We start from the raw sequence: 27,639 nt of genomic DNA, 5'->3' as shown, positions 1-27,639 counted from the left end.
ACGAGGGGATAATGAATTCTGCCTGGAGGACAAGGACAGAGGTTACGGTGTCAGCGAAGGATGCATTAGACATCAGTGCTGGGAGAAGGACAGGGAGGAGGCGGGGAGAGAAGATGGGAGGGAGGAAATAGGCCCGTGTGCTTTGGGCATGAACGATGGGGAGGCCGGGACGCGGTGGGAGTGAGATCCTCAGAGGGGGGACAGCCCCGTGCACCCGCCCCCGCGTCTGGAGGCGCATTCCTACACTGCACACGAACCCTCCGGATCCGGAGGTGAGAACCACGGGGCTCTCTCAGGGGAGCCGAGGCCAAGCTCGAGGTCCAGAATCAACTTGAATATTCCAAAAGGACCCGGAGGTCAGGCCGGTGCAGGTGCTGGGACCCTCCCCCCACGGGCGCAGTAGATAGATAAGCAGAGACCAGCTCCCTGCAGCCGGAGCCTCCGGCCCACACGGGAGGCTGGGGGCAGAGCCAGGGGAGCCGAGCTGAAACCAGCCCCTGCCACTCACGACCCACAGCCTGGTGTAGCGCCTGCTCCCGACTTACTCACTGGACTCCCCAGCTCTGTGCTTGGCCGTGATTTCAACTCTCCCTAATCCGTAAAATGGTTTCGACGACACAGGTTTGCTGACACCATTAGAGGTGAAGGCAGGTGGCTGGCATCCTCCACCTGTGAGCCTCCCGACACGGAGCTGTCCCTGAGCCCTGGGCTGGAGGCCAGTAAGGCAAAGAGAGAACGAAGGCTGCTGCCTTGGGGTCCCCCACCCCCACCAGGGCAGCAGCAGAGTGACTCCCCACCCCCAAAGTCGGTAAATGGACCCCAACATGGTTTTTGACTCGAATGGACCATCAAGAACTGGGCCAGGATGCTAGGAGAGGCTTTGCATAGAGGGGAGGCAGCGAAGAAATTAAGAAATTAAGGCGCGCCGCCCCAGCCGCCAGGCCTGCCCCGGGGAGCCCGGCCCTGCGGACCAGCCAGGGAGGAAAGGCCAGGCCCCAGGGCAGGAGCTTTGCTCAGAAAGGCGGAGAGACCTTGAATTCAAGGCAGGCGTGTGGGAGGTTTAACCATGATCGTGGGGCGCCCTCCCGTGGTCGCGCACAGGTTGGCAGCCACTCGGCAGGAGCGGAAGATCCCACGGGCTCCTGAACCCCGAGGTTTAGAATTCACCCAGTGCCGTTCTCACAGACCGCCAGACACAGAGCCCGCTGCTGCGGCGTGTCCCCACGCGGCACCCAGAGCGGGAGCGGGACCCACAGAGCGGCCAGGAAGCAGAGCACCGCTCAGCGATAGTGCAGGGCAAGCAGGGGTGTCCCGGCGCCGCGGGGGAGGGGGAGGGGACCCTCGACCCCGGCGCTCTACCGGGTGACGCGCCCAGGACATGCTGCACCATCCCGCACAGCAGCGCTCACGAAGGGGCAGAGGTACGGGAGTCTGGAGCAGACCAGTGGTTGCCGGGGTCACAGGAAGGTGGGGGCAGGGGGAGGTGGGTATGACTATAGCAGGGGACGAGAGGGGTCCTCGCGTCGTGCAAGATGCTCCTGCTAGGGGACGCTGGGGAGGGGCGCGCGGGGGGCCCAGGGGCATGTCCGCTGCCTTATTTCTTAAAACTGCGTGTGAGTCTATGTTGTCTCAAAATTAAGTTTAATTAAAAAGAAAGCGAGACCAGGAGTGTCCTCTGCAAACACGTAGCCACAGGCTTTGACACCAGTGAAGATCCGGCCCGTGGAAGCTGGGCATTCCCACGCTGACACGTCTGTGTGCCAACTGTTTAGGTTAAATGTGTCCAAGATGCGATTCGGGCCAAGAAAAAAACGTTCAGTTTCCTGGGAGAGATGATAGGTCTCATCCCCACCGTGGGCATTTTCATCACCATGAACCCTGGGTATGCAGGACGCACCGAGCTGCCCGAGAATTTAAAGGCCTTATTCAGGTGTGTGGGCAGAGGAGGGCAGAGGGGACCCTAAGCCAGGGCGAGCTGGGAGCGAGGGAGGGAGGCCGGGGAGCGAGGCTCCTGAGTTAGGGGGTCTAGCAGGCAGGGCCTCCTCAAAAAGTAGACAGTGATCTTCCCGCTCTGCCTTCCTGGGGGAGGAGGCCCCTGACCACGGAAGGCTGGGTTCAGAGAAGGGTCAGTACAGCGGGTGTGGGGCCTGGCGCCAGGCCCTGCAGACGGCAGAGGGCACAGGGGGATGCTGGGAACCCGCCCCCATGCCCCTGCAATCCTGACGCTGTGGGCTTCCTGGCACGGGACGTGTGCACCTAGCTGATGAGAGGCGGGATTGTGGGAGGAAGGGGGAGAAGCCTGAGCAGACCCCGCTGATCTCCCCCAGGCCCTGCGCCATGGTGGTTCCCGACTTCGAACTGATATGTGAGATCATGCTGGTGGCCGAGGGCTTTCTGGAAGCCCGCCTGCTGGCCAGGAAGTTCATCACGCTCTATACCTTGTGCAAAGAGCTCCTGTCGAAGCAGGTGCATGCCAGCGGTGTCCGGGGCTGCAGGGCGGCGCGGGAGGGTGCCGTCCATGTGCCCCGGTGGCATGCCGGCTTTGGCCCCAACCCTCCCTAACCCCAGGCCGGTGGGAAGGCGTGCTCACACCCGCTCGCCCATGCCTCCCCTCCCCAGGATCATTACGACTGGGGCTTGCGAGCCATCAAGTCTGTGCTGGTGGTGGCCGGGTCCCTGAAGAGGGGCGACCCCAGCCGGGCAGAGGACCAGGTGCTCATGAGGGCGCTGAGAGACTTCAACATCCCCAAGATCGTGACCGACGACCTGCCCGTGTTCATGGGGCTGATCGGGGACCTTTTCCCTGCCCTGGACGTGCCTCGGAAGCGGGACCTGAATTTTGAAAAGGTAGGAACTACTGGGCCCTCGGGTCAGATCCACACCTCGGTGGCAGGTGCAGCACCGGGCAGATGGCAGCCACACGTTTCTCCCTCCGCTGCTGGGAGAAACACCCGGAAGCCCCAAACCACCTTCCAGCCCCAGCCAGCACCTCCTTCAATGCTGGGGACGGGGCGGATCTCAGGAGGAATGGGGGGGCGGCAGAGGGGCTTCGGGCAGACCTGTCACCTGCACAGATGCTCAGCAGCATCACCGGCAGAACGTGGGGACACATCCACGCCAGAAGCCACTGTTCCCTTACAACATCTCCCACGAAGCCCCCTCCTGGAAAGCCTGCCTGGTCCTTGCGCCCTGTGCCCAGCACCCCCTCCTGTGTGCACCTCCCCAGATCATCAAGCAGAGCATCGTGGAGCTCAAGCTGCAGGCAGAAGACAGCTTTGTGCTGAAGGTCGTGCAGCTCGAGGAGCTGCTCCAAGTGCGCCACTCGGTGTTTGTCATCGGGAACGCAGGCAGTGGCAAATCTCAGGCATGCCCCACTCTTGTCCACTCCTCGGTCCTCCCTGAAGGCCTGTAGGCTGCTAGAGGCTTGGCCTCTGTCACCTCCCCACACCCCCGGGGGCAGGGGGCAGCGAGGAGCAGGCCCTGGTCCCACTGATGAGGGCCTTCTCCTAGGTTCTCCTCTCTTCTTGCTCCTTCCCCCTGGACACCAGCCACCTGGCCCTCTACGGCCAGCCCCCCACCCCCGCCCTCTGTCCCCACCTGCCCCCTGTGTCAGCCCCCCAAACTCCTGTCCCCTGCCATTACCTGGGCATGGTGAGAAGCAGAGGGTGGTGGCCAATACTACAGCCAGCCCGTGTTGAGCTGGAAGCCTGCAGGATGGACCACCGTGTTATTAATCAAGATCATTTCCAAAGACTAATAACATGGGGGTGCTCACAGCAAGTAATTTTTAAAAAGACAGAAACTTGGCAACAGCTTTCTTTGCCCACGGGTCCTGTCCCCAGGCTTTAATAAAACCACCTTTTTGCACCCAAAAAAAAAAAAAGCAGCAACTGTATGAACCCGATCTTCTAAAAAGAATATGTACATATGTATGTATTTTTACACCTGTACACATATATACACATATGAAAACATCCTCAAATGTCCCTAAAAATCCTTTTCTCTGGGTGGAGGAATTACCAGTGAGCATAGATTGCCTTTGTCATCAAGAAACTACTGTGAACTTTTCCTGATCTTAGCCTGGTCCCAGGGCACGTGGCGCTCCACTGTCCACACACAGGGGTGGTTGCCGTGCGTTCCCCATCCCCCGGGCACCTGCCTCGGTCAGTTTGGGGGCGCAAACTCACCTGCGTGTCACCAGTGCAGAACCGGCCCAGAGCAGGAATTCTGGGTGGGGTTCGTAAAAGGCCTTCGGAGTTGTGCATGGTGCGTCCCCGGGTGTGGGAGCAGGAGCGGCGGCCCCCGAGCCCCGGGTGAACAACGCACCCCCACACCAGGTCCTCAAGTCTCTCAACAAGACCTATCAGAACATGAAGAGGAAGCCGGTTGCCGTGGACCTGGACCCCAAGGCTGTCACCTGTGATGAGCTGTTTGGCATCATCAACCCGGCCACCAGGGAGTGGAAAGACGGTAACAGGAGCTGTGGCAGGGTGGACTGAGTGAGGGCGGGTCACCAGCAGGCGTCCCGGGCTCACACCAGCCCTGCTCACTCACCCCAGTCCCGCTCACACCAGCCCTGCTCACTCAGACCAGCCCTGCTCACTCATACCAGCCCTGCTCACTCACACCAACCCCACTCACACCAGCTCTGCTCACTCACACCAGCCCCGCTCACACCAGCCCTGCTCACTCACAACAGCCCCGCTCACACCAGCCCTGCTCACTCACACTAGCCCTGCTCACACCAGCCTTGCTCACTCACAGGCCTTTTCTCCACCATAATGCGGGATCTGGCCAACATCACTCATGATGGCCCCAAGTGGATTGTCTTGGATGGAGACATAGACCCAATGTGGATTGAATCTCTCAACACCGTGATGGATGACAACAAGGTTCGAGGGGCTCCTGGATTCCAGAACTAACCCCCAAAGCCATAGTGATGGCCCCGGGGCCTGGGTCAGGGCAGGGCAGGGGGCTCATGGGAAGGGCCACACATCACCACCCACCGCAGACAACAGAGAGAACCTGCCCTAGACTGGAACCGGAAGAGTGAGGGTCTGTCTGGAGCTCTGCACAGAAAGTTATGAACAAGGGAAAGTTCCCTGTCACAAGATGTGTTTGTCGTAGGACACAGCTCCACATGCCCCCATCTGAGACATGTTTGGGCAGCAGCGAGGGTGAAGAGTGCAGATACAGAGAATATTCTTGCTTAATCGGCATGTGACATAACATGGCAGAACATCTCATATCTTGGAAGGCAGAAACAGTCTTCAGAATGATCTAGAAGCAGCTTAAGAAAGTGATTCTCAGTTGGGTGGAAGAGGGAACTCAAGAATCCCCGGGGAAGGGGGCGGGGATCATGGTTTCAGAAAGCAAACTGAACATCCCAGGGACATCCTACACGGTGTGCACGTCCGGGAGCCTCGTGTGCTGTCCTGGGGTGGGCGGGGCGGACGTGGGACTGCGGTCAAGGACGTCTGGGGAAGGCTGGGCTGGGAGAAGCTGGTTGGTGGCGGGCGCAGGTGCACAGGTCCCAGACTGCCTCCTCGTCGTTCGGAGACACGTCCGTGTGACGACCCATCAGGACGATGGCACGTGGCCCCTGTAAACCCCCAGGCCTGCCTCCGTTCCCAGGTCCTCACCCTGGCCAGCAATGAGCGAATCCCCCTAAACCGCACCATGAGGCTGGTGTTCGAGATCAGCCACCTGAGGACGGCCACCCCGGCCACCGTCTCCAGAGCCGGCATTCTTTACATCAACCCCGCAGATCTGGGGTGGAACCCGTGAGTTGCGTTTTCGTTTTCCTGGTCCAAACTGGCGGAGGAAGATGGGGCTGGGGGCGTTTCGGAGTCGCCTGTGTGGGTGTGCATCCAGGCCTTTGGGAAATACGGCGTGGTGCTCCCCACGCACCGGGTCACAGCAGTGACAGGATGCGAGACAGCCCCGTGACTGTGGGGGTGAGGCACAGTGACGAGAGCGGGCACCCTGAGGGGGACGGAGGAGGGTCCGGGCCTGTCGCTGAGACGGGCGGTCTTCCCGAGAGGAGGCGGACTTAGGGCTGACACCTGGCGGGAGAGGGAGTTTTCCAGGAGGACAAAAACTGCAGGGAGCGTGCCAGGCGAGAACCAGCCTGGATGGGGCACAGGCAGGTGGGGGAGGCGAGAGTGGGAGGTTGCGGGGTCCGGGCGGTGATTAGGTGTTCGTGGGTGGAGCATGAAGCCCGAAGATGCTCTTGGCAGGAAGGGGCCGGCGAGGACCAGCCTGCCCATGCGGAACCATGGGTGGCCCCTGGGGACAGAGATGAAGGGAAGATGTGAGAAATATTTGAAATCTTAAGAAATAGAAGATGTGGCATTGATTCTGGGGACCCAAAGTCCACAATCTAAGTGTGGGTATGGCTGGTTCCTCCCAGAGGCCCCAAGGGAGAACGTGTCCCAGGCCTCTCTTCTGGCCCTCTCTCCTGGCTTCTGGCGGCTCCGGGGCATCCCTGGCATCCCTTGACTTCTGGATGCATCCCCCGATCCCTGTGTCTGCCTCTACACGGCCACCATTCTGTGTCTCTCGAGGTCTTCCCTCAGTCCCCTCTTCTTGTAGGGACAGTCATCAGACTGGGGCCCACCCTAATGCAGGACAATCTCATTTTGAGATCCTTACCTTGACTATGTCTGTCTGCAAAGACCCTTTTCCAAATAAGGTCACATTTCCCAGTCTCAGTGGACCTGTCTTTTGGGAGTCATCATTCTGCCCACTATCACCACGTGTGAGAGTTTTCGGGGTGGGCAGGCAAGGCAGGAGCTGTGGACACAGGGCGCCAGGAGGGGGCGGGGATCGTGTGGTGCTTGGGGGCACAGGGCCCCCCGGGAAAGAGGCAGCCCTCCCCCAGGGGCAGCAGTGACTCGAAGCCAGGAGACCACGGGGCACATTCTAGAGCGGGAAGTGAAGGGAGGCTGCCTCTGGGGGCCGGGCAGGAGCCAGGCCGGCTCGTCCTCCCAAGTGTGTGTGTCTCCCTGGGCTTGCATTTCCCGTCAAAGCCAGCGTGCCCATCTGCACGCCCTAGACGACTCTAACCAAGGCAACATTTTTAATTTGACATAAACACCTTCAGGAGAGAGGGCAAATACAGCAGTCTGTGCACAGATTCGCAACCAGGCTCCACTCTGAAGACCTGCTCTATTCGGAGGGCAGGTCCTAACCGTTGCAGGCACGGGGCTTACCACGCTTTGCCCGCAGACGCAGACTGTGGAAAGGATGACTCTGTTACTGTGGACAGTCCAGGGCGTGATGGGGCAGAGGTCTGAGCTCTCGGTTCTCTGTCCCGATAGAGCACAGTAAGGATTGGAGCCTCCAGCGTGGGGGCTCGCTCACGGAGAGGCATGTCCTCCGGCTGTGGGTGGCGACGCGAGCTTCCTGCTTCGGCTCGGGGCGTCCTGGGAATGACACGCTCACTGACCCCCGAGGGAGCCGGACACCATTTATGCTTTTAGCAGGCACTCATGCAGCTCTCATGGTGGGCCAGGCTCCCTTCTGTGGGCTTTAAAAATATCAGCCCAGGTGGTCCTTCAAAATGGGAGTCATTGTTGTCACTCACACTTATAGATGACGTGTTGAGTAACTCACCCAAGCCGCTGTTGGCCACAGTGGAGTCGATTCAAGCCCAGGCAGCAGGCCCCAGAGTCTGTGCCCTCACCCTTATGGGGGGGCCACTTCTGGGCAGCCCACTCCAGAGGCAGCTGGGCGCCCGACAGTCCAACATGGCTCCTCGAGGATTACCTATTGCATTAGTTTGGACTTTTCCATGGAATGTGACAAATTCAACTCAAACTAGCTAAAGCAAAAAAAAAAAAAAAAGAATTGGCTCAATTCACCAAAACTGCTTCAGGCATGGCTGGATCCAGGAATTCAGATGATGTAATGAGAGGTCCCTGTTCCTCTCCCTTTCTCGCCCTTCTCTTCCCCTCTTATCCCTTCTCTCCCCCTCCCGCCCTGATGACGTGTCATGGGATTTTTCTCTTCCCCTATGTCCAGCTCTGCTGCCCTCAGCATTGGCTTCATTTGGGGTAGCAAAGGTGGTTCCCAGTTGTTCTAAGCTTATGGCATAGCTAGAATGCCAGAGAAAGAGCACACCCCCACAGCCCCAGCACCCTCATCAGACTCTCGTAAGCTCTGCGTCTGGCCCTATCACCAGAATCACTTAGAGACACCAGGGGTGTTCAGCAAGGGGAGGGTTGCCAGGCAGACCCAACATGGTGGTCCCAGCACCCAGTGCCTCCCCGTCTTCCCCAGGGTGGTGAGCAGCTGGATTGAGAGGCGCAAGGTGCAGTCTGAGAAGGCCAACCTGATGATCCTCTTCGACAAGTACCTGCCCACGTGCCTGGAGAAGCTGCGCTTTGGGTTTAAGAAGATCACGCCCGTACCCGAGATCACGGTCACTCAGATGATTCTGTACCTGCTCGAGTGCCTCCTCACAGAGAAGAACGCGCCGCCCGACTCCCCCAAAGAGCTGTACGAGCTCTACTTTGTGTTTGCCTGCTTCTGGGCTTTCGGGGGAGCCATGTTCCAGGACCAGGTGAGCAGCCGGCCACGGGGGAGCCCGCCGCCCACGTGAGGTCTCTGGCCGCCCCCAACTGGGCCCTGCTTGTTGTTCTTGTTCTTCAACAGCTTGTAGATTATCGAGTCGAGTTCAGCAAATGGTGGATCAATGAATTTAAAACGATCAAGTTCCCCTCGCAGGGAACGATCTTCGACTACTACATAGATCCTGACACTAAAAAGTTCCTGCCGTGGACGGAAAAAGTGCCTGCCTTTGAGCTGGACCTGGACGTCCCACTGCAGGTAACTGCCCCAGACAGGTGACAGTTTACTGACGACTTAGGAGCAGGACTCCCCGTCCCGTCTCAGGCTTCCTGACGGACGACCAGATGCAAACAATTTTCAACAGCAGGACCTTTTAAGTAAACCTGGAGATTGAACAAACTGTTCAGGTCTGCAAGTTAGTTGGAAGGGGGAAAGCGGAGGCTCAGCGTGTCTGAGGCTCAGGGCTCCTCCCTCCCCTCCTGTCCTTCTGCTCCCCACCCCCAGGCCTCTCTGGTGCACACCACAGAAACCATCCGAATCCGCTACTTCATGGACCTGCTCATGGAGAAGTCGTGGCCATTGATGCTGGTGGGGAATGCGGGCACGGGCAAGTCCGTGCTGATGGGGGACAAGCTGGAGAGCCTCAACACCGACGACTACCTAGTTCAGGCTGTGCCCTTCAACTTCTACACGACCTCAGCCATGCTGCAGGGTGGGGGCCGCAGCCGAGAGCAGGGGTGCAGGGTGGGGGGCAGGCTGGGATGGAGGGTGGGGCCGGAGCCAAGAGCAGAACTACAGTGGGGGCCAGGGGCAGGAGCAGGGGTGCAAGGTGGGGGGTAGGCCAGGGTACAGGGTGGGGCTGGGGCCAGGAGCAGGGGTGCAGGGTGAGGCCAGGTTGAGGTGCAAAGTGGGACCAGGAGTAGGAGCAGGGGTGCAGGGTGGGGTCAAGGACCAGGGTGGGTCCAGATAGCCCAGTCTGGACACCCCCAATCATGCTCATCCCACATGGCTGCCCCCCAGCCTCCACATTCCCCATGACCCCTTTTCACCAAGGACCCAGGGACTGGCCAGGGTCCTCTTCACTTGCCACACTCCCTCCACTGGCCTTTAGCCACAGAGTAGGGGGGATGGGAGTAGGAGCTCCTGGGCAGACCCGCGAGAGCCCCTGCCCTAACCAGTCTGAGGCGGCCCCGAGGTTGTCCAGGTGCGAGGTTCCTGCCGCCTTTGCTTTGGACCCTCCACGCCCACGGCTCACTCCTTTGTTCCTGGGGTGATGGAGTCGAAGCCCCCCATCCTCGGTGCCCCCTCCAGGGCCACTCCCTTGGCCACGGCCTCTGGTGCTGGGGACCCTGAGCCCAGCAGGCCCTCCCAGCAGATGCACCAGGCATGGTGGTAGCCAGCCGGCTCCCTTCTCTAGGGGTTCTTGAGAAGCCACTGGAGAAGAAATCCGGTAGGAACTACGGCCCCCCAGGCACCAAGAAGCTGATCTACTTCATTGACGACATGAACATGCCCGAGGTGGACAAGTATGGGACAGTGGCCCCCCACACGCTCATCCGGCAGCACATGGACCATGGGCACTGGTGAGTGGGCAGGGAGGGGGGCCCGGGGAGGGGCAGGACCGTGACACACACCACCAGGGTGGAGCCTCAGGGCTGGAGGGGCGTATCAGGTCTCCCCCTACATCCATCTGCTAGGCCCTGGGCAGGCAGCCGTGGCCAAGAGCACCCACGGAGGGAGGACAGACAGGTCCCTCTCCCATCGAGGGTCCCTCTGGCAGGGGAGACAAAGAGGTGCAGTTGGACAGGCAGGGGGAGCTCTGAGCGAGCCCCCCAGTGCGGCCCCAGGGCAGTCCCCCGGCTGGGACAGAGACAGGCCTGGGGAGGCTGCCCTGCAGCTGAAAGCTCGAGGCAGAGTCAGGACCGGTCATGGGACGGACTTGGGAGGGAGAGCATCCTGGGCAGAGCAAATGCCACATGCAAAGGCCCTGTGGGGGGTGGGGGGGAAGCATGGCACAAGGAGGACCCAACGTGGCTGGAGTGTGAGAGCCAGAGGGAGAGGGTGCACAGGGCAGCTACAGCCAGACCTCAAGACCTGTGCTGGCCCGACAAGCCTCCCGCGGGCAGCAGAAAGCTTCGGGTGGCATGTTTACAGCTGCAGTTCGGAAAGACCAAAAGAACATTCAGGGCAGTTAACCTAAGTGTGTCTGACACAAGGGTCCTGTAACGACCTGGCCAGGGGCCCAGGCCAAACCTGGGGTTTTGAGACCGAAGGAACCCAAGAGCTCCCATCGGAAATCAGACCGTGGAGGCATGAAGCCCACCCCTTGCTGCCGAGAACTAGAGGCAGAGAGGGCTTCACAAGGGTCAAGCCCACCCACGTCCATCACTTGCCCTGTCCCTGCTCCACCACGCTGGGCTCACAGGTCGTAGGAAGCCAGGAAGGTTAGAATGGAGCAGGGGCAGGTCATGTGGGGACAGGGTGTCAGGGACCGCTCCCCAGGGGACGTGACAGAGCCAGGCCACGGGGTCAGCAGGCACTGAAAACGGTGCGGGGCGGCCCCCCTCGAGGAGCTGGGACCTGAGCTCACGCCTGCACCCCGAGCCACTCCGATGCCTTTCTTGAGAACATGAAGCAAAACTGGCCGCTTCACCTGTAAGCGGTATTTATTAAGGTGTGGTTTTTTTTATCTGCACATGCAAGAAATGATTGGGGGTGGGCTGGGGGGCCCAGGGATGGCTCCTGCAGGCCGGCGGCACGACGTAGCGCCCGTGTCCCGCGTGCAGGTATGACAGACAGAAGCTGACGCTGAAGGACATCCATAACTGCCAGTATGTGGCTTGCATGAACCCCACCTCCGGATCCTTCACCATCGATCCCAGACTCCAGGTGGGCAGAGATCAAACTCTGGTTAGCCAGCCGCTGTGGGTTTGAGGCTCACTTTGGCACAAGAAAATAAAAGCATTGATTTGGGGTGTTGTCAGGGCTGCGGGCCGACATGCTCTGGAGAATTCCCTCACCTTGCAGCATGCGTGCGTCAGGGAATTCCCCGGGGCAACGAGACGTGAGCCAGCCCTCCCTCAGACCCCACAGGGCCGCCCGAGTTAGCAAATGCAAATACGGGCGGCCAGTCAAATGTGAATTTCAGATCAACGACAAATACTTGCCTAGTGTAAGCATGTCCTGTACAATATTTGGGACACACTTGTACCGAAAACAATGACTTGTTGTGTATCTGAAACTCAGATGTCACAGGATATCCTGGATTATATCTACGACCCCACCCAAGCAGGACCTCCCCTCTGAAGTATCTAAGCAGATGGAGACCTAGAATAGAAAACCAGGCCTGTGCCCTGAGACACTCTTTTGCCTCCACTAAAATTTTGCTTGAGAGCATGACGCGTGGATTTGGCAGTTTCGGATACGCTCGATATTTGATGGGGTTTTAGCACATGTGAGGCACGAGGAGGACAACTGTCCATTCTGACCATGCCCACAAGACACTAGGGGCGGCGGACAGAGTCTGCTCTCCCAGAAGGCAGCCCCGGCCACAAGCTGGTCCCTGCGGGCTGCCTAATGGGGGTTTGTGTTGTTCCGAACAGCGCCATTTCTGTGTGTTTGCTGTGAGCTTCCCAGGCCAGGAGGCCCTCACCACCATCTACAACACAATCTTGGCCCAGCACCTGGCCTTCCGCTCGGCCCCCATGGTGGTTCAGAGGATGAGCAGCCAGCTCGTGGCCTCGGCCCTGGGTAAGCTGACCAGCCTCATCCCCCCCTCCTGTGGGCACAGCCTACTGCTTTATGGGGCTGATGGCTTCTTCATAGTTTCCCCTGGTAAATATTTTATTTATACTTTCAAATCAATATTTTTAAATGATGCTATGTTTCAGCAAGAGATATTCTGAAATCCAATTGCTTGAGGGGAAGGCAGGGGGTAGGAAATTCAGTGTACAGAAATGATTTACATGTGAGTAGAGCAGCAAACCTCCCCCCTTGACAGCTGCACAGATTCCTTACTTAAATTGTCACTATCTCATAGTCCATTTGCCTTAGAAACTATACCTTAAGCTCTGCACTTCCTGAGGCCATTAAGAGCACCTAAGAATCGATGTATCTCTTTCCTGTAACAGCCCTGCATCAGAAAGTCACTGCAACATTTCTTCCCACGGCCATTAAATTTCACTATGTCTTCAATCTCAGGGATCTCTCCAATATTTTCCAGGTACTGCTCTTCTAGCCTGTTATGGGCCATGTCCCTGATCCATAGGTGCTCTCCTCCTCTGCTGCTCTCAGGAGGGAAAGCACAGTGATGTATGGACTGACAATAGTGATGGTGATGATGACTGCAATAATGATGGTGGTGATGATGGTGATGGCGATGATGGTGATGGTGGCGATGATGATGGTGATGGTGATGGTGGTGGTGGTGGTGATGATGATGGTGATGGTGATGGTGATGATGCTGGTGATGATGTCAGTGATGGTGATGATGATGATGGTGATGGTGGTGGTGATGATGTCAGTGATGGTGATGATGATGATGATGATGGTGGTGGTGATGATGTCAGAAAGATGGTGATGATGATGATGGTGATGGTGGTGATGGTGGTAATCATGATGATAATGGTGATGGTGATGATGCTGGTGATGATGTCAGTGGTGATGATGATGATGATGGTGATGATGGTGGTGATGTCAGTGGTGGTGGTGGTGATGGTGAGGATGCTGGTGATGATGTCAGTGGTGGTGGTGATGATGATGGTGATGGTGGTGGTGATGATGATGATGATAGTGATGATGATGCTGCTGGTGATGATGTCAGTGGTGATGATGATGGTGATGCTGGTGATGATGTCGGTGATGGTGATGATGATGATGGTAATGATGGTGATGGTGATGATGGTGGCGATGATGATGCTGGTGATGATATCAGTGGTGGTGATGATGATGATGGTAGTGATGGCGATGGTAATGATGATGATGATGGTGATGCTGGTGATGATGGTGATAGTGATGATGATGGTGATGATGATGACGGTGATGATGATGATGGTGATGATGATGGTGATGACAGTGATGGTGGTGATGATGCCAGTGGTGATGATGATGATGATGGTAGTGATGGCGATGGTGATGGTGGTGATGATGACAGCGATGATATTTTCTCTTATTTATTGACTGTTTAGTTGGAGCCAGGCACCAGGTTTGACCACTTACACTCCCATCTTCTCCTCCAAAATACACGTAACGTGCTCCTATATCCACCTGTTAGAGAAGGGGAATCTGAGACTCCGGGAGGTTAAGGCATGCTCAGCTAATGCCGTGCCCTCTAGAGGCCCCTCCTCATCCCTATGCTATCTCGCTGCCCCCAATTATGTCATTCATAGCCCACATCACAATGTGTAATTACCTTTGCCTGATTGCATCTCCCACTAGAATGTGGACTCCATGAAGGCAGGGCCTACCTTGTTGCTGTGATCCCAGAGTCCCAGGGAAGGCCTCGAAAACAGCAGACCCTCAATAAGAACCTATTGAAGGTGTCCAGGGCACTTGGTCAGTAAATGGCTGAGCAGGACTAGACATGGGCAGGCTTGCTGCAAAGCCCAGCTCGGAACCCGCTGCTCTGTGGCCTTCAATAGTCTGGCTCCCCGCCATGGTCATACTCCCTTGTCCCTTCTCCACTACCTACGCCCTTAGAGAATGAAACCCCTGGCTCTGTCTTGTGAGAACTCCCCCCTACATCTCTCTCCTTGACACACCCTCCAGCCTCCAGGATTTGCATGGCCTTGGCCATCAGTGGCTTCCCTGGCTTGGCAGATCACTCTCCGGGCAAGTGACCACTCTCTTGCTTCATCTGTGAACAGCACTTGGCTGGCCTTCGTAACGCAGCTAAAGACGCTGACCACCTGTGTCTGGGGCAGGGACTCTTATTCTCCACAGTGGAGATCCTGAGAACACCGCTTGACCTAGTCCGCCTCTGGCTGCACGAAGCTGAGAGGGTGTATGGGGACAAAATGGTTGACGAGAAAGACCAAGAAACATTGCGCAGGGTCACCATTGCTTCCACCAAGAAATTCTTTGATGTAAGTCAAGCCACCAAATCCCTCTGATGAGCCCAGAGAGGCTCCAAGAGGGCAGAGTCTCTGGGGTCAATGATAAGGCCAGCCCTCTTGGAAGGGCCCTCACGTGAGGATGGGAAGGACCACACTGGGTCCCAAGAATTGACTCTGTCAAGTGAGTGTGCATCTGAGGGAGAAGGGATTGACTCCTCAGTAGGTCAGGATGTGATGACCTCCATCCATCCATTTGGGGTAGAGAAAGGCCTGGTTGGGTCAATGTGCTCTGCTGGTATGTCCTGGGCTTTCTTGGCAGATTCACTTCTTTCTCTTGATGTGATGGGCATGGGACCATCCTACCAGGGATTTCTGGCAGCAGAGCCAGCCCTGGCAGCAGTGGTTTGGGCCCACGAAGACGTGGTACCCTGAGCCCACTGTGGCAAGGTGCCAGGGCTACCACTAATGACCTGTGTGCCCGTGGTGGCCAACAGCAGAAGTGCCTTCCCTCTTATTTCTAGGATCTTGGGGATGAGCTCCTATTTGCCAAACCAAATCTCTTCTGCCACTTTTCTCACGGGATCGGCGAGCCCAAATACCTCTCGGTAACCAACGTGGCTCATCTGAACAAGCTCCTAGTGGACGTCCTAGACAGTTACAATGAAGTCAACGCAGTCATGAACTTGGTGAGTAGTGTTCAAGCTGACAGCACGGGCAAGGGGCTGGGACCCGGGTTTCCTGTCCTTTCTCATTATGAACCCCTTAATGGCGCTCTGGGGCGGCGTGACTCACAGCAAACACCGCCGGGTCTGAGAGGAGAGTCTGTGCCGTGGAAGGAGCTGAGTCCAGGTGCGCTGGGATGCTGAGGTGTCTCTCTGGCCTCCGCAGGTGCTGTTTGAAGATGCGGTGGCTCACATCTGCAGGATCAACCGCATCCTGGAGTTGCCCCGTGGGAATGCCCTGCTGGTGGGTGTGGGCGGCAGCGGCAAGCAGAGCCTCTCACGCCTGGCCGCCTACATCAGTGCACTGGACGTGTTCCAGATCACCCTCAAGAAGGGCTATGGGATCCCTGACCTCAAGGTGAGACGTGGCTTTCTGACAAGCCGCCCTTGGCTGGGGGCGGGGGGGGGCGGCGGTTGTAGAGAAAACTCTGACCACTCGCATGTCCGGCACACAGAAAGTGAATGTCACCGCAGGGTCCTCGTCGTACAAAGTAAGGGCCAGGACACGTTTCAGGCAGTGCCCAGGTCCACGTGGCAAAGGCAAGAGGATGTGTGGTCTCCGTTCCCGCTGGGCTGGGGTCTGCAGTGAGAGCACAGACAAGAGCAAAGGCCCTGGTTCTTGCCCCCGGTCACAGGGCTGCTCTGAGTCGCTCCCCGTTCGCCAGATTAAATAATTCAGGGCTGTTACTGGGTCTCTAATGACTAACTTGGATTCGGGAAGGCTGCTTTTTGAGTTAATTAAATAAACATTAGCGTAAACAGGTCTCCCATCCCCAAGATATGCCGCCGAGGCTTTTTATTGATTTCTTTTTCCCGAAAATTTGCTCTGTCAGGGAACTGTGTGCTCGTCAAACATGATTAGCCCAGAACAAATCATCGTAGTGCTTCAGATTGGAGCGGAGATTGATTCGACCACATTCCACGAGCACGTCTCTCTTTGCGTCGGTGCCCGGGGCTGCTTCTGCGGGCCAGGACGGTGCCCGACCCGGCGAGACCCTCCCCACCGCACAGGGCCCCCTGGCAGCCGCGGGCGGGCAGCTTTAGTGGGGCAATCTGGAGCCCCGCCAGGGCACAGCATCCTGGATCCTCTGCGGGAGGAGGTGGTCTGCTGGCCGAGGCCCCAGGAAGGACAGTGGGGACAGTGCCCTGCCAGCAACACCAGGTGGGCTGAGCCAGGGACTGCAACCTCTGGATCCGCATCTGGCTCCTGGTTGTCATCGTCCCCGATGGATTCTGCTCTATCAGAGGACTAGCCAATGTGTTTTTTTAAGTCCCCGCCTTAAGGGAAGGGTCTCCCTCGTGGGTTCTCCCAGACGCTGCCTCCTGCCCCCATCGGCTCTCAGCTTAGCCAGTCACGTTAGTTCACACTGATTTCCCGAGGGCGCTCTGCGCTCAAGCGCAACTAGGACCCTCGCATCTAAGCTGTATTGTCTCAGTGGGTTTTCTCTGCTGGGAAGTTTCTAGTCTATTAACCAAATCATAATGGGTTAATGTTACCACTGCATCCTGTCCCTTGCTCTGTCCCTGTGCGGATTTTGTCCCCGGTTCCTCACTTTAGGGTCAGTTGTGGGTGTTGAGTCTGAGCAGTGTTATTCCACTCGTAGGCATCGGCTGCAGCCACGCAGAGGCCTGTCCTCTCACTACCCGCACGGAGCCCTTTTGTGCTAACCGTTCCCTGTCCCTGATGAAGCAGCTGCTGTGGGTTCAGAAGGAAGGAAGGAGACAAAGCAGGCTAGCGGGCCTTGCACCGTGCTGTTAGTGATGTGACCTTGTTCTGTAGTCCGTGGCATAAGCTGTGGACGCCCACTGGGGGTCAGGGATGCGGCAGGAAAGGGGTCAGGAACCGCCCCCTGAGGGACGGCTTGAGCCTTGTGGAAAATCCTGGACTTGGTCCCCAGAAAATGAGATGCCGTCAAGTGTTTGAGCAGAGAGGACCAAGTGAAGGGTGGTTGGAGGACCAGAGAGAGTGGTGCGCGGTGACCAGTAGGAAGGTGTGGGAAAACCCAGTGACCCCATGAAGGCTGGGACTGGACAGTGTAGTGAGGTGGGAGAGAGGCCCGAGTCTAGGGGCGGCCCCGAGGGCTCTGCCTGTGCAGGGGGGCTGTGTGGAGACAGGGCTTGGCTGGCGCCCCACTCCCTGCACTCCCCGGGCCAGCCCATGGTCTAATAAGCAGCTCCAGGGACCTCCCAGCCAGAGATGGGAGCTTGTGCCCCCCTCCATCACCACCGATCCCTAGATTCGCCTGGATGCAGGTGATCACTGACCTCCTTCTCAACGGGATCTGAGCTTTTGGAGCTGACGGTGATGTCTGCACCTGCAGCAGGGACCAGGGGGGTGGTGCCCCCCGCCAGGCAGGAAATGAGGACGGGACAGAACTGGGCTGGGGGCCGAGGGCAGCCAAGTCACAAGGGCCAGGAGGAACCCGCGTCACGAACGCCACTCCGCGTATGGGGGTGTCCGAGGAATCTGGGGGAGAGGAAGGACACGTTGGGGGGTTGGGAAGTGCTGGGAGGTGGCAGGTGGAGACCCCAGGACAGGCCCGGTCGCCTAGGAAGGTGGGAATATGGGGGTGGGCAAGGGAAAACAAACAGGGCCCGCAGAGCTTCCGGGAAACTCAGACATTGCAGAGATCAAGTCGTCCAGCCCCGCACACGCACGTTCTCCTGGGACGGCTGCACCGGCGGTCGGCGCACAAACCTACACTCGGCGCGTGTGCGCTGGCGTATTCTTGGAGAAGAGCAACTCTCTGTACTGCTGTGTGATGTGCTTCTCTGTTTTTCCTTCTTACTGTTCTCCTTCATGTATTCTTCCAGCACGACCATGCAGCTATTCTGTGAGCTGTTCGTTTAAATCCTATCAGGGACGGGACAGGCCTCGCGCTGAGTGTAGGGATTGCTCAGAGCAGGGTCCTCAGTCCCGGACCAGCTCCAGACCCGAGCCCGTGGTGCATTTATTCGAGACCTCTTTTAGGGTCTCTGAGGTTTTGTGTTTTTTTCCTTTTTCTTTTCTTGGTAGTAAAACGGACCTAACCCAAAATTTACTGTTGTAACTATGCAGGTCAGTGACGTTACGTATGTTCACAGTGTTTTATAACCACCACCACCACCCCCGGGCTCCAGAGCTCCTTCATCTGCCCACATTAGCCCCACCTCCGCCCCCAGCCCCTGGTGCCCACCCCCCACTGGTCCGGCTGCTCCAGGGGCCTCACCCGAGTGGACTCCTATGGCATCTGTCGTTTGGGGACTGGCTGACGTCACTCGGCATCACGTCCTCCAGGCCCAGCCGTGTTGTATAGCATGGGTCAGGATGTCCTTCCGGTGTAAGCCTGAGTAGTAATCCATCCTACGGAGAGACTGCATCTTGTCTGTCCGTTGGTCGGTTGATGGACACGTGGGCTTCGGTGAGCCCGAGGTCCCAGGCCCCATTCTACAGACCCTGCATATTCCTTGCAAAGCTGACCCCCAGCTGTCCCTTCCCGGGTGGCTGTCAGACTCTGAGCATGTCCTCCTTGGGTCCAGGTTGACCTGAGCACACAGTACATAAAGTCGGCGGTGAAGAACGTCCCCTCGGTGTTCCTGATGACAGACTCCCAGGTGGCTGAGGAGCAGTTTCTGGTGCTGATCAATGACCTGCTGGCCTCGGGGGAGATCCCTGGGCTGTTCACGGACGACGAGGTGGAGAACATCATCTCCTCCATGCGACCACAAGTGAAGTCCCTCGGCATGACTGACACTCGGGAAGCATGCTGGAAATTCTTCATTGAGAAAGTGCGCAAGCAGCTTAAGGTAGGAGCCCCGTCTTTACGGCATCCCGGGGAGTCCCAGGCTGTCTGGGGATGAGTCCCATGTCCCTGGGAACCGGCCCTGCTGAAGGGATTGTACCCCTCCCTGTCCTCGGGCCTCATCTGCCCACTCTGTCCTTCACCCGGCCTTTCTCTTCCCCCTCTTGTGGGGCCCACGTCAGAAGGCTTGGGGTGCCCTCTGCACTCCCCCATCTCTCACAAAAGGCGTGAAGTCAGTGGAACGTTCATCGGTTGCGAGGGAAACCCAGAGCAGGGGTGCGCAGACATGTGGAAACAGACAACAGGGAGCTTTCCTCCCGATCGAGCTCTCTGCTCAAGTGAGCCTGGCCCTCAGCACCACCATCCCCATGAGCAGCTCCTCTGTGTCCCGCCTCCAGGTGATCTTGTGTTTCTCTCCCGTGGGCTCCATCCTGCGCGTGCGGGCAAGGAAATTCCCTGCCGTCGTCAACTGCACGGCCATCAACTGGTTCCACGAGTGGCCGGAAGATGCCCTTGTGTCCGTGAGCGCGCGCTTCCTTGAGGAAACCGAGGGCATTCACGTGAGTCACTGGGCACAGCCCCGTCCGCCATCTCCCTGCTGGTGTTCACAGAGCCAGGGGGCGGAGGGCATCTGCGGCCTGTGACAGAGGGACCCCGCACCCTCTGCCTCCAGAGCCCAGGCAAGCGTGAGCCGGGTGAGGACTCACCCTGGTGCAAAATTTAAGAGCGGGGAGGAGGGGCACCTGGGTGACTCAGTCGTTAAGCATCTGCCTTCGGCTCAGGTCATGATCCCAGGGTCTTGGAATCGAGCCCCGTATCACGCTCCCTGCTCGGCGGGAAGCCTGCTTCTCCCTCTCCCACTCCCCCTGCTTGTGTTCCTGCTCTCACTATCTCTCTCTCTGTCAAATAAATAAATAAATAATAATAAAAAAAGCGGGGGGAGGAGGAGGTGTGACATCAGTAATCAAGACCAGTAATGTCTTAATGTGATACTTCTAAAAATCACAATTAATGCTAGATAATTCACAGTGAACAAAACTGTAAACAAAGATAAGCTGCTGGTTGTTGGTTTCAACCAGGGGACACCCATTTCAACCAGCGGGGGCTGCCGCACCCCTGTGGCCACCGCCCACCAGGGCCGGGTCAAGAGGGTTGACGCCAGTGTGCCAACAGATCGAGCAAGGCTGGCTTTAACACAGTCCCTGATCAGGGCTGACGGGAGCACTGCACTTACTCCTGCCCCGGGCTTCGACACAGCTCCGCCGGGGCCGCTTCCTCACCTCTGACCTGCCCCTGTTACAGGCCGCGACAAGTATGATGGGTACCGGGGCTTTCTTTCATGGGAAGGTGGTGCCCAGGCTCGCTGTCTGAGCTCATTGCCAGCCTCGAAACGGTCATTAAACTCTGACCCAGCCAACGGGAGGGATGAGCAGCCCTACAATAAATCACACTTGGTTATCACGTTTTATTTATTGTGAACACATATTCGGTTATGAAGTAGGGTAAAATAAACCTGAAATTAACGTTTCCCCTTAGTTTTAGAGATGGGTAAAATCCCCTGCTTGTCATCGCTAGAGCGCCCACGTTTGGGACGGGCCGTTCTCAGAACACTGCAGTTCCCACGTTTCACTGGGGGGCATAGACGTGGGTGTCCAGCCCCCAAGAGAGCAGCCTCCTGATTGGGGTATGGCCCCGCTGCTGGTACCAGGGAGGGCCACAGAGTAGATGCCCAAGAAGAAGCATGCGTTGGATGAACACACTCCCAAATCAACTCTAATTAGGCAGCATCACCTGGACAGCTCCTGGGGCAGAGCCCTCGGGCAGGTGGGGCGGCCCAGATGGCGGTGGCCGTGACCCTGGTGTGGGAAGGGAGTTGCTAAGCCCCAGGACCCAGCGCAGTAAATGCTTGCTGGATCACCCGGGTTGCTCAAACCTGCTGTCAGGCCCTGCCCTTTCCCAGGGATGCAAGCATGTGAGTCAGGGAGAGAGAATCACAGGAAGAACGCTGTGCCCTGTCCCCGGTGCTTAGCCACGCCCGGGTGGAGCAATGTCAAGTGCCCAGGACAGCCTCTGCAGGCACTGCTCGTTGAATGGCCAAGGTTGAGAGAGGGCACGCATCTCATGGGGGTCCTGGTGAGGACGGGAAAGCCCGCCCTGCTGAATCGCGGTGGCCAGCAGCCTCCTCCTCCCCGCGGGAGTGGGGTCGCTCCCTCCCGCCAGGGAACCAGGAACGAGGGGCCCCCTGTCGCCTTTGCAGCCAGAAGTCAAGGCCTCCATCAGCCTCTTCATGTCCTATGTGCACACAACGGTCAACGAGATGTCCAAGCTGTACTTGGCCACGGAGAGGCGCTGCAATTACACCACACCCAAAACCTTCCTGGAGCAGATCAAACTTTACCAGAACCTGCTGGCCAAGAAGAGAATGGAGCTGGTGGCCAAGATTGAGAGGCTGGAGAACGGTCTGACGAAGCTGCAGAGCACGGCGTCCCAGGTAGGGAAGGCAGAGGCTCTGCCGGCGGGTCCCAGAACCTTCCCCTAAGCAAGAGAAACAGGACTCCTGCCTTGGAGAAACTTCCATTCTCAAACCACAGAGAACGTGTGGGTTTTACTATAGAAAATGGCTTCAACATGCTTTGGCAATGCTGATGTCATTGTGTCGGGCGCTTTACGTGGGGGCCCAAGTCCAGCAGGATTTGTGCATCGGGTCTAGTGCGTCCGTGACCACGCGTCCATTCCCAGATGCCTTGCACACTGTGGTGCCCAGATGGAAAGGCTTTTGCCATCCAGTTTTCTGCCTGGCTTTAGGTGCCCTCCCTCGTGTAGCCCCGGCCCCATCACCTTCACTGCCCACTGTTGGTGTTCCCGAGGGAGCCCGGAAAACAGCCCCGCCCCTGCTTCCCTGCCCAGGTGTGAGCCCGTTCAGCTGGGGCCGCCCCGCCTCTGCCCCCAGGGAGACCGAGCCCATGAGCCAGAGCCAGGCCAGCTTGCCCCCACCACAGGCAGTGTGGCAAGGGTCAAGGCCACCCCTGTGGGGCGTGGAGGGGGGAGGATGGCAGGGGGTGTCTCAGGAAGATGGAGCTTGGAGGGGCCAAGCAGGAGTGCTCCCACCCAGAGAGATTGTGCAGAAAAGAATAGGGAGGAGCCCAGCCAAGCAGGCTGCTTCTTTTCTCCCAGATGAACCTTCCAGACATGGTCCTGTTACAGCGACTGAGGGGCCTCCTCGTGGGAGAAACCATCAAGAATGGGGCGGCATAGCCTACCCTATCACTCACTCCTTCCCCGCACGCCCTCCCGCCTGGCATGACCACGGGCAGCCTGGCCCCGGCCCCAAGCTTTTGGTGCCGCCCCACCAGCCTGCGCGTGGCGGCCAGGGCCCACGCTTGCCCATCTCTGGGTATCTCCTCCCCCAGGTGGATGATTTAAAAGCCACGTTGGCGATTCAGGAGGCCGAACTCAAGCAGAAAAATGAGAATGCGGACAAGCTGATCCACGTGGTGGGCGTGGAAACCGAGAAGGTCAGCAAAGAGAAAGCCATCGCCGACGAGGAAGAGGCCAAGGTGGAGGTCATCAACAAGGTGCGGACAAGCACGGCTCCCAAGCACTGCCACTCGTGGGTTTGCCGGGCCGGGCCTCCCTCCCCGGAGCACTCGGTACCTCCTCCAGGCCCAGGCAAAGGCTGGGAGGTTCTCCCAAACTTGCAGGAGCCCCTGTTCCCACGCACGAGGCCCCCGGCTCAGAGGAGGGCTGTCCTTTAGAGAAACGTCCGTCCCGGAGCCGGGCTCCTCCAAGTGCAGTGCCCAGGGCGCGGTGGCAGCGTTGCCAGGAGCTGGTGAGAAATGCAGGTTCTCGGGTCTGCATTTTAACAAGATGCCCGTGACCCATGAGCACATTAAGGGTTGAGAAGCCCGCCTCGGACTGGAGCCCTGGTCCTCAGACCCGCTGCATCGGGAGCCCCCGGAGGTGCTGATGTCTCTGGCCCCGGGGCAGGGGGGGGCACCTCGCCGAAGGGCTTTCTCTCCACCCCTCCCTGCATGCCTTTGATGCCCCCAGACATGCACCTGCGTGAGTGTTTAAATGAACAGTGTTCCAGGAATTGCCTGCTATCTCTTGAGATGCAGCATGGCATGGTCGCAAGTGGTTTCTAGGAGGAGGGGCCTGACGCTGCCACCAGGTGCTGGAGGAGGAGGATGCGGGCCAGGCGGGGTGGCAGGAGCCCCCTCCATTCCTCCTTGTAACCCGCACACCCAACCCTCAGAGGCCCAGGGTGGTCGGCAGCTAGCCAGCGGCGGAGTCAGGATCTGAGCCGGGACCCACATCCACACCCCAAACTGTGACCTGCCATCTGATGCCACACACAGCTGTTAACGTCCGGGTGCCCATCCCTCTCCAACCCCTGTATCTGGAAATGGCCCCCTGAAGGGGGGGCTCCGGGGAAGAAGCCAGCCACGTCCGCACCTTCTGTGCCCATTCCTGCAGTCGGGCCCCACGCTGTCCTTAAAGTCGGCGGCTGGATGGACCCTCCACACGGTGCTTTACAGAGACCCTGTCCCTTCTGTCCTCCCTCCTCTGAGCCCAGCAAAGCCCCCCAGCCCCTCCTGGCTTCATCACTGAAGCTCTTCCTCATTGATAGATACCAAGTTGTTACTGGTCTCTGTGCTTGGCATCCAGAGGCTCAGAGGGGTTCTTCGGGACCCCAGGAGGGAATGCGTGCATGCATGAAGATGCTCTCACTTTCTTAAGGGGAGGGTGAGCTCTACCTCCGATGTGCTCCATTTTGGACAGATTACACAATGGCACCAAGAGACCATAAGGCCTCAGAGCCAGCGGTGTGGGGTCCACGTGGCCCCAGGTTTTCCTTCCAGTCCTGGGAGCTGGGCCCATAGAAGGACCGGTTCCCATTCCAGAATCCCAAGTCTGCGGCCCCAGCACGGCTTCTTCCAACCTGAGTGTTGGGTGGCAGGGAGGAGAAAGGCGGGATCCAGGCAGTGGGTGGGGACCTCGGGGCATGAAGGGGAGCATGGGACACAGCCCTGCTGCTGCCATGGGGGACGCACCATGGGGGACATGCCTCTGTGCCTGGGCTTCGGGGGGGAAGGCCACCCTCCTCACTCCTGTCCGTGTTCCCTCGCTGCTGCCCAGGGCTCCATGTACACACACACACACTCACACGCACGTGCACACACACTTGCGCGCAGCCCCCCCTCCCCCCCACCCCCCACCCCGCATTGATCTTTCCCACGTGGCTTCCTTCCAGAATGTCACAGAGAAACAAAAAGCTTGTGAAACGGACCTGGCCAAGGCCGAGCCAGCCCTCCTGGCCGCGCAGGAAGCTCTCGACACTCTGAATAAGGTGAGGGCGGGAAAGAAAGAAACAGGACCGGCCCCGGGGGGGAGGAGAAAGCCATGGCATTGGCGCAGGGGGCCGCAGGCTCTCGGCAGCTTCCCGCGGTTGCCATGGGGCCTCTGGGTCCGGCGTGCAGGGCTACGTCCCCTCCCAGCTGCTTCCTGTCATTTGCAGAACAACCTGACAGAGCTGAAGTCCTTCGGGTCCCCCCCGGATGCCGTGGTCAACGTCACGGCTGCCGTCATGATCCTGACCGCGCCTGGGGGCAAGATCCCCAAGGATAAGAGCTGGAAAGCTGCGAAAATCATGATGGGCAAAGTGGACACCTTCCTGGACTCCTTGAAAAAGTTTGACAAGGAGCACATCCCCGAGGCCTGCCTGAAAGCATTTAAGTGAGTCCGGGCTGGGCTGCGCCGCGGGCTTCCGTTGGCTTCTTGCTCTGTCAGGAGCGCGGTACGTCCCGGCGCTGCGCGGTCCCCCGGGCCTCTCTAGCCCGCCCCAGCCGGCGGCCCGTTCCCAAGGGCAGCCTGTGCTCACCAGGGCGGGCAGGGGAGCAAGGCAGGACCCCAGGGACAGGGGGCAGCAGCGGCCTGGGGAGATCTGGCTGCACCAGAGTCCAGGTGTCCAGGTGAAGCATGGCCCCGGCTGCATCGCCCTCTGCCTCCCCCACCTGAAGGATCAGGACAGGCGGGCAGCCCCATGGCTCAGAGTCTAGGCACCCCTTCCCCACACAGCACACGGGAGGGTCTAGCAACGCTGCACGCGGCCATCAGGACGCTGGGAGCTGCGGGCCCACGAGAGAGGCCACCAGTGCCCCCCCCCGAGGCAAGAGCAGGTGTGCGCACGAGCACGGGTGATGCACGCACACACACACACCGTACATGTACGCGCATACACACGTGTGCCGTGAGCACCCGCCGGCTCGGGCTCCGTCGGGCGTGGTTTCTTCTTTCCGTTGCTGTCACCTTAAGCGCGCCCCGTCTGGAGGGACACGCACAGCGGGTGGACAGTGTTGCTGCGGGGTGCGCGTGGGACCAGACGCCGAGGGCCTCCGTGCTGCGTTGGTCTGTGCGCAGCTGAAACGGTACCGTACGTACACAGGACTGTCGGGGCGCCGTCCAGACAACCTGGGGGGCGAGAACAACGTTCTCCTGCCACGTCAGCAGCCTGACCCGTAGCTGTCGGACAGTCCCGTGGCAGACGGACCGGCGCGTCCGTGGCTCCGCCCGCACGGTGGAGGGTTCCGCCGGCGCCTGGACGGCCACCCCCACATGCCTGACGGGGGCCGAGAGAGGCAAACCCGTCCTGACATCGACCTAAACGAAGCGTGAAGTAAACCAGAGGGAGGAGATGCTGGGCCGTGCTCCCCGCCTGGATTCAGACCACTTCTCGGTCATTCTCTTGAATCACGCACTGGAGATTCTTTCTGCAGATAGTGTAGTTCGTTATGCTTCACGACATTGTGGTCGTTTTTAAAATACTGGTTTCTAAGGTGCATCTCTGGGCAATTTTCCTCGGCACGCCCAGGCCGTGGTGTCCCGGGGAGCGGAGGTGACGCTGTGGAGGGGGGTGGGGGTCTCTGGGGGTGCGGGTCCTGGGTGCATGTCAGCACTGCCCCCGCCCCCCAGCTGGGTCATGTTGGGAGAGATGCTCAGCCTCTCTGGGCCTCTCGCCCCAGAGTGACATGGGGTGACGATGTGTGCCACGGCGGAAGCTCTCGGGACGGCACCTGACCCCCGGCCCCAGGCAGAACTACTGCTTCCTGTCCGTGCTACTTGGGGCAAGTTGCTGAGCCCCTCCGAACCCCAGTTTTCTTGCTTATGGGTGGGGTCTTTGGAGAATGAAAACTGGACCAGCTATAGAAACTCCGGGAACAGAGAGGACAAGGAATGCTGGTTTCCCGCCTTCATCTAGAGCACAGGGCCATTCGCCTTACACCCCAAATTCCACTTCTGGGGCCAGAATTCTGTGTTTCATTCTTTTCTTCATCTTGAAGCTATCCCCCTCCCAAAAAGCCCCAATTCACTGCGCTCCCCTCGTAACTGCTTGTGGCAAGAGGCCAGAGCTGCGGACCGGGGTGCGCTGAAGGCCGGAGGGGGAGACGCGGGGGAGGCCTGTGGAGCCCGCCCCAGTGCCCGCTGTCCCCTCTGCAGGCCCTACCAAGGCAACCCGACCTTCGACCCCGAGTTCATCCGCTCCAAGTCCACGGCGGCCGCGGGCCTGTGCTCCTGGTGCATCAATATCGTCCGCTTCTACGAGGTGTACTGCGACGTGGCCCCCAAGAGGCAGGCCCTGGAGGAGGCTAACGCCGAGCTGGCTGAGGCGCAGGAGAAGCTCTCGCGGATCAAAAACAAGATTGCGGTAAGTGCCCGCCCTCCCGCACGGAGGAGAGCACCAGAGCCGCGGGTCGGGGCCCCATAGAGCGGGGGCTGCCCTGGATCACTCAGCGGCGCAAGGAGCCCAGGCAGCCGCAGGGACCGATCGCCCAGCCCCGGAGGCCCCGCCCCACTGCTGGGCCTCTCCGTGTTTGCCCAGGAACTCAATGCCAACCTGAGCAACCTCACGTCGGCCTTTGAAAAGGCAACAGCAGAGAAGATCAAGTGCCAACAAGAGGCTGACGCCACCAACAGGGTGATCTCGCTGGCGAACAGGTAGCTCGCTCCGCCCCGCGGGCACCCCTCCTGCCTTCTCAGCCCCCCAGAAGGGCTGGGCCCGCAGAGCAGCCCCTGGAGGAGGAGGAACGGCCCGGGGTGGAGGCAGCAGTACCCTGCTTGCACAAAGTCATGAGGATGACCCAGTGACTTGCTGTCAGCCAGTGTCTCCACCTCTGGGAGCTGGAAGCCCTCCGTGGTGGGCGCCCGCACATCCCAGGACCTTTGGCTGCGAGGAAGCCCCCAACCCAGACCTGCCCACACCTGCCTGGGAGGCGGCGTCCACAGGGGCCCGCTCAGGCAGATCCCCCTCTACCCGCTCCCACCGCGCCGTGCTGTTGGTACGGCCTTCCGGGGCCTCCACCAGCGTGGGGGTTCATGTCTGTTGATGCCCATGGACTCCAGGGCAGCGCTGTCCCAGTGGGAATGTGGCTCGAGCCACACCCATCATTCTACAATGTCCTGTTGCCCCCGCAGCACCATACAAAGATGAAACCAATCTTGATAATGTAT

The 27,639-nt window shown here is 58.9% G+C and overlaps 2 protein-coding genes across 2 annotated transcripts in view; one reads left to right on the top strand and one right to left on the bottom strand.

Moving 5' to 3' along the window:
- DNAH17 (dynein axonemal heavy chain 17) overlaps positions 1–27,639 on the top strand; it is a 118,885-nt gene that overhangs the window by 67,819 nt on the left and 23,427 nt on the right. The window contains exons 41-65 of the mRNA XM_078066204.1: positions 1,773–1,930; positions 2,328–2,466; positions 2,620–2,847; positions 3,227–3,364; positions 4,338–4,470; positions 4,765–4,892; positions 5,635–5,783; positions 8,284–8,566; positions 8,659–8,832; positions 9,079–9,286; positions 9,992–10,157; positions 11,361–11,463; positions 12,177–12,324; positions 12,705–12,796; positions 14,496–14,657; positions 15,149–15,313; positions 15,516–15,707; positions 18,869–19,135; positions 19,530–19,691; positions 21,389–21,622; positions 22,542–22,706; positions 24,386–24,481; positions 24,650–24,867; positions 26,629–26,836; positions 27,011–27,126. Coding sequence (XP_077922330.1) covers positions 1,773–1,930; positions 2,328–2,466; positions 2,620–2,847; positions 3,227–3,364; positions 4,338–4,470; positions 4,765–4,892; positions 5,635–5,783; positions 8,284–8,566; positions 8,659–8,832; positions 9,079–9,286; positions 9,992–10,157; positions 11,361–11,463; positions 12,177–12,324; positions 12,705–12,796; positions 14,496–14,657; positions 15,149–15,313; positions 15,516–15,707; positions 18,869–19,135; positions 19,530–19,691; positions 21,389–21,622; positions 22,542–22,706; positions 24,386–24,481; positions 24,650–24,867; positions 26,629–26,836; positions 27,011–27,126 — 4,232 coding nt within the window. The remainder of the gene's footprint in view (positions 1–1,772; positions 1,931–2,327; positions 2,467–2,619; positions 2,848–3,226; positions 3,365–4,337; positions 4,471–4,764; positions 4,893–5,634; positions 5,784–8,283; positions 8,567–8,658; positions 8,833–9,078; positions 9,287–9,991; positions 10,158–11,360; positions 11,464–12,176; positions 12,325–12,704; positions 12,797–14,495; positions 14,658–15,148; positions 15,314–15,515; positions 15,708–18,868; positions 19,136–19,529; positions 19,692–21,388; positions 21,623–22,541; positions 22,707–24,385; positions 24,482–24,649; positions 24,868–26,628; positions 26,837–27,010; positions 27,127–27,639) is intronic.
- Positions 7,065–27,639, bottom strand: part of PGS1 (phosphatidylglycerophosphate synthase 1) — a 79,580-nt gene continuing 59,005 nt past the window's right edge. Inside the window, exon 10 of the mRNA XM_078066200.1 lies at positions 7,065–8,957. The gene's annotated coding sequence lies outside the window, so the exon portion shown is untranslated. The remainder of the gene's footprint in view (positions 8,958–27,639) is intronic.

This window comes from Halichoerus grypus, chromosome 2, assembly GCF_964656455.1.
Source record: "Halichoerus grypus chromosome 2, mHalGry1.hap1.1, whole genome shotgun sequence".
Taxonomy (NCBI): domain Eukaryota; kingdom Metazoa; phylum Chordata; class Mammalia; order Carnivora; family Phocidae; genus Halichoerus; species Halichoerus grypus.
This window is presented reverse-complemented; position numbering and strand designations above follow the sequence as displayed.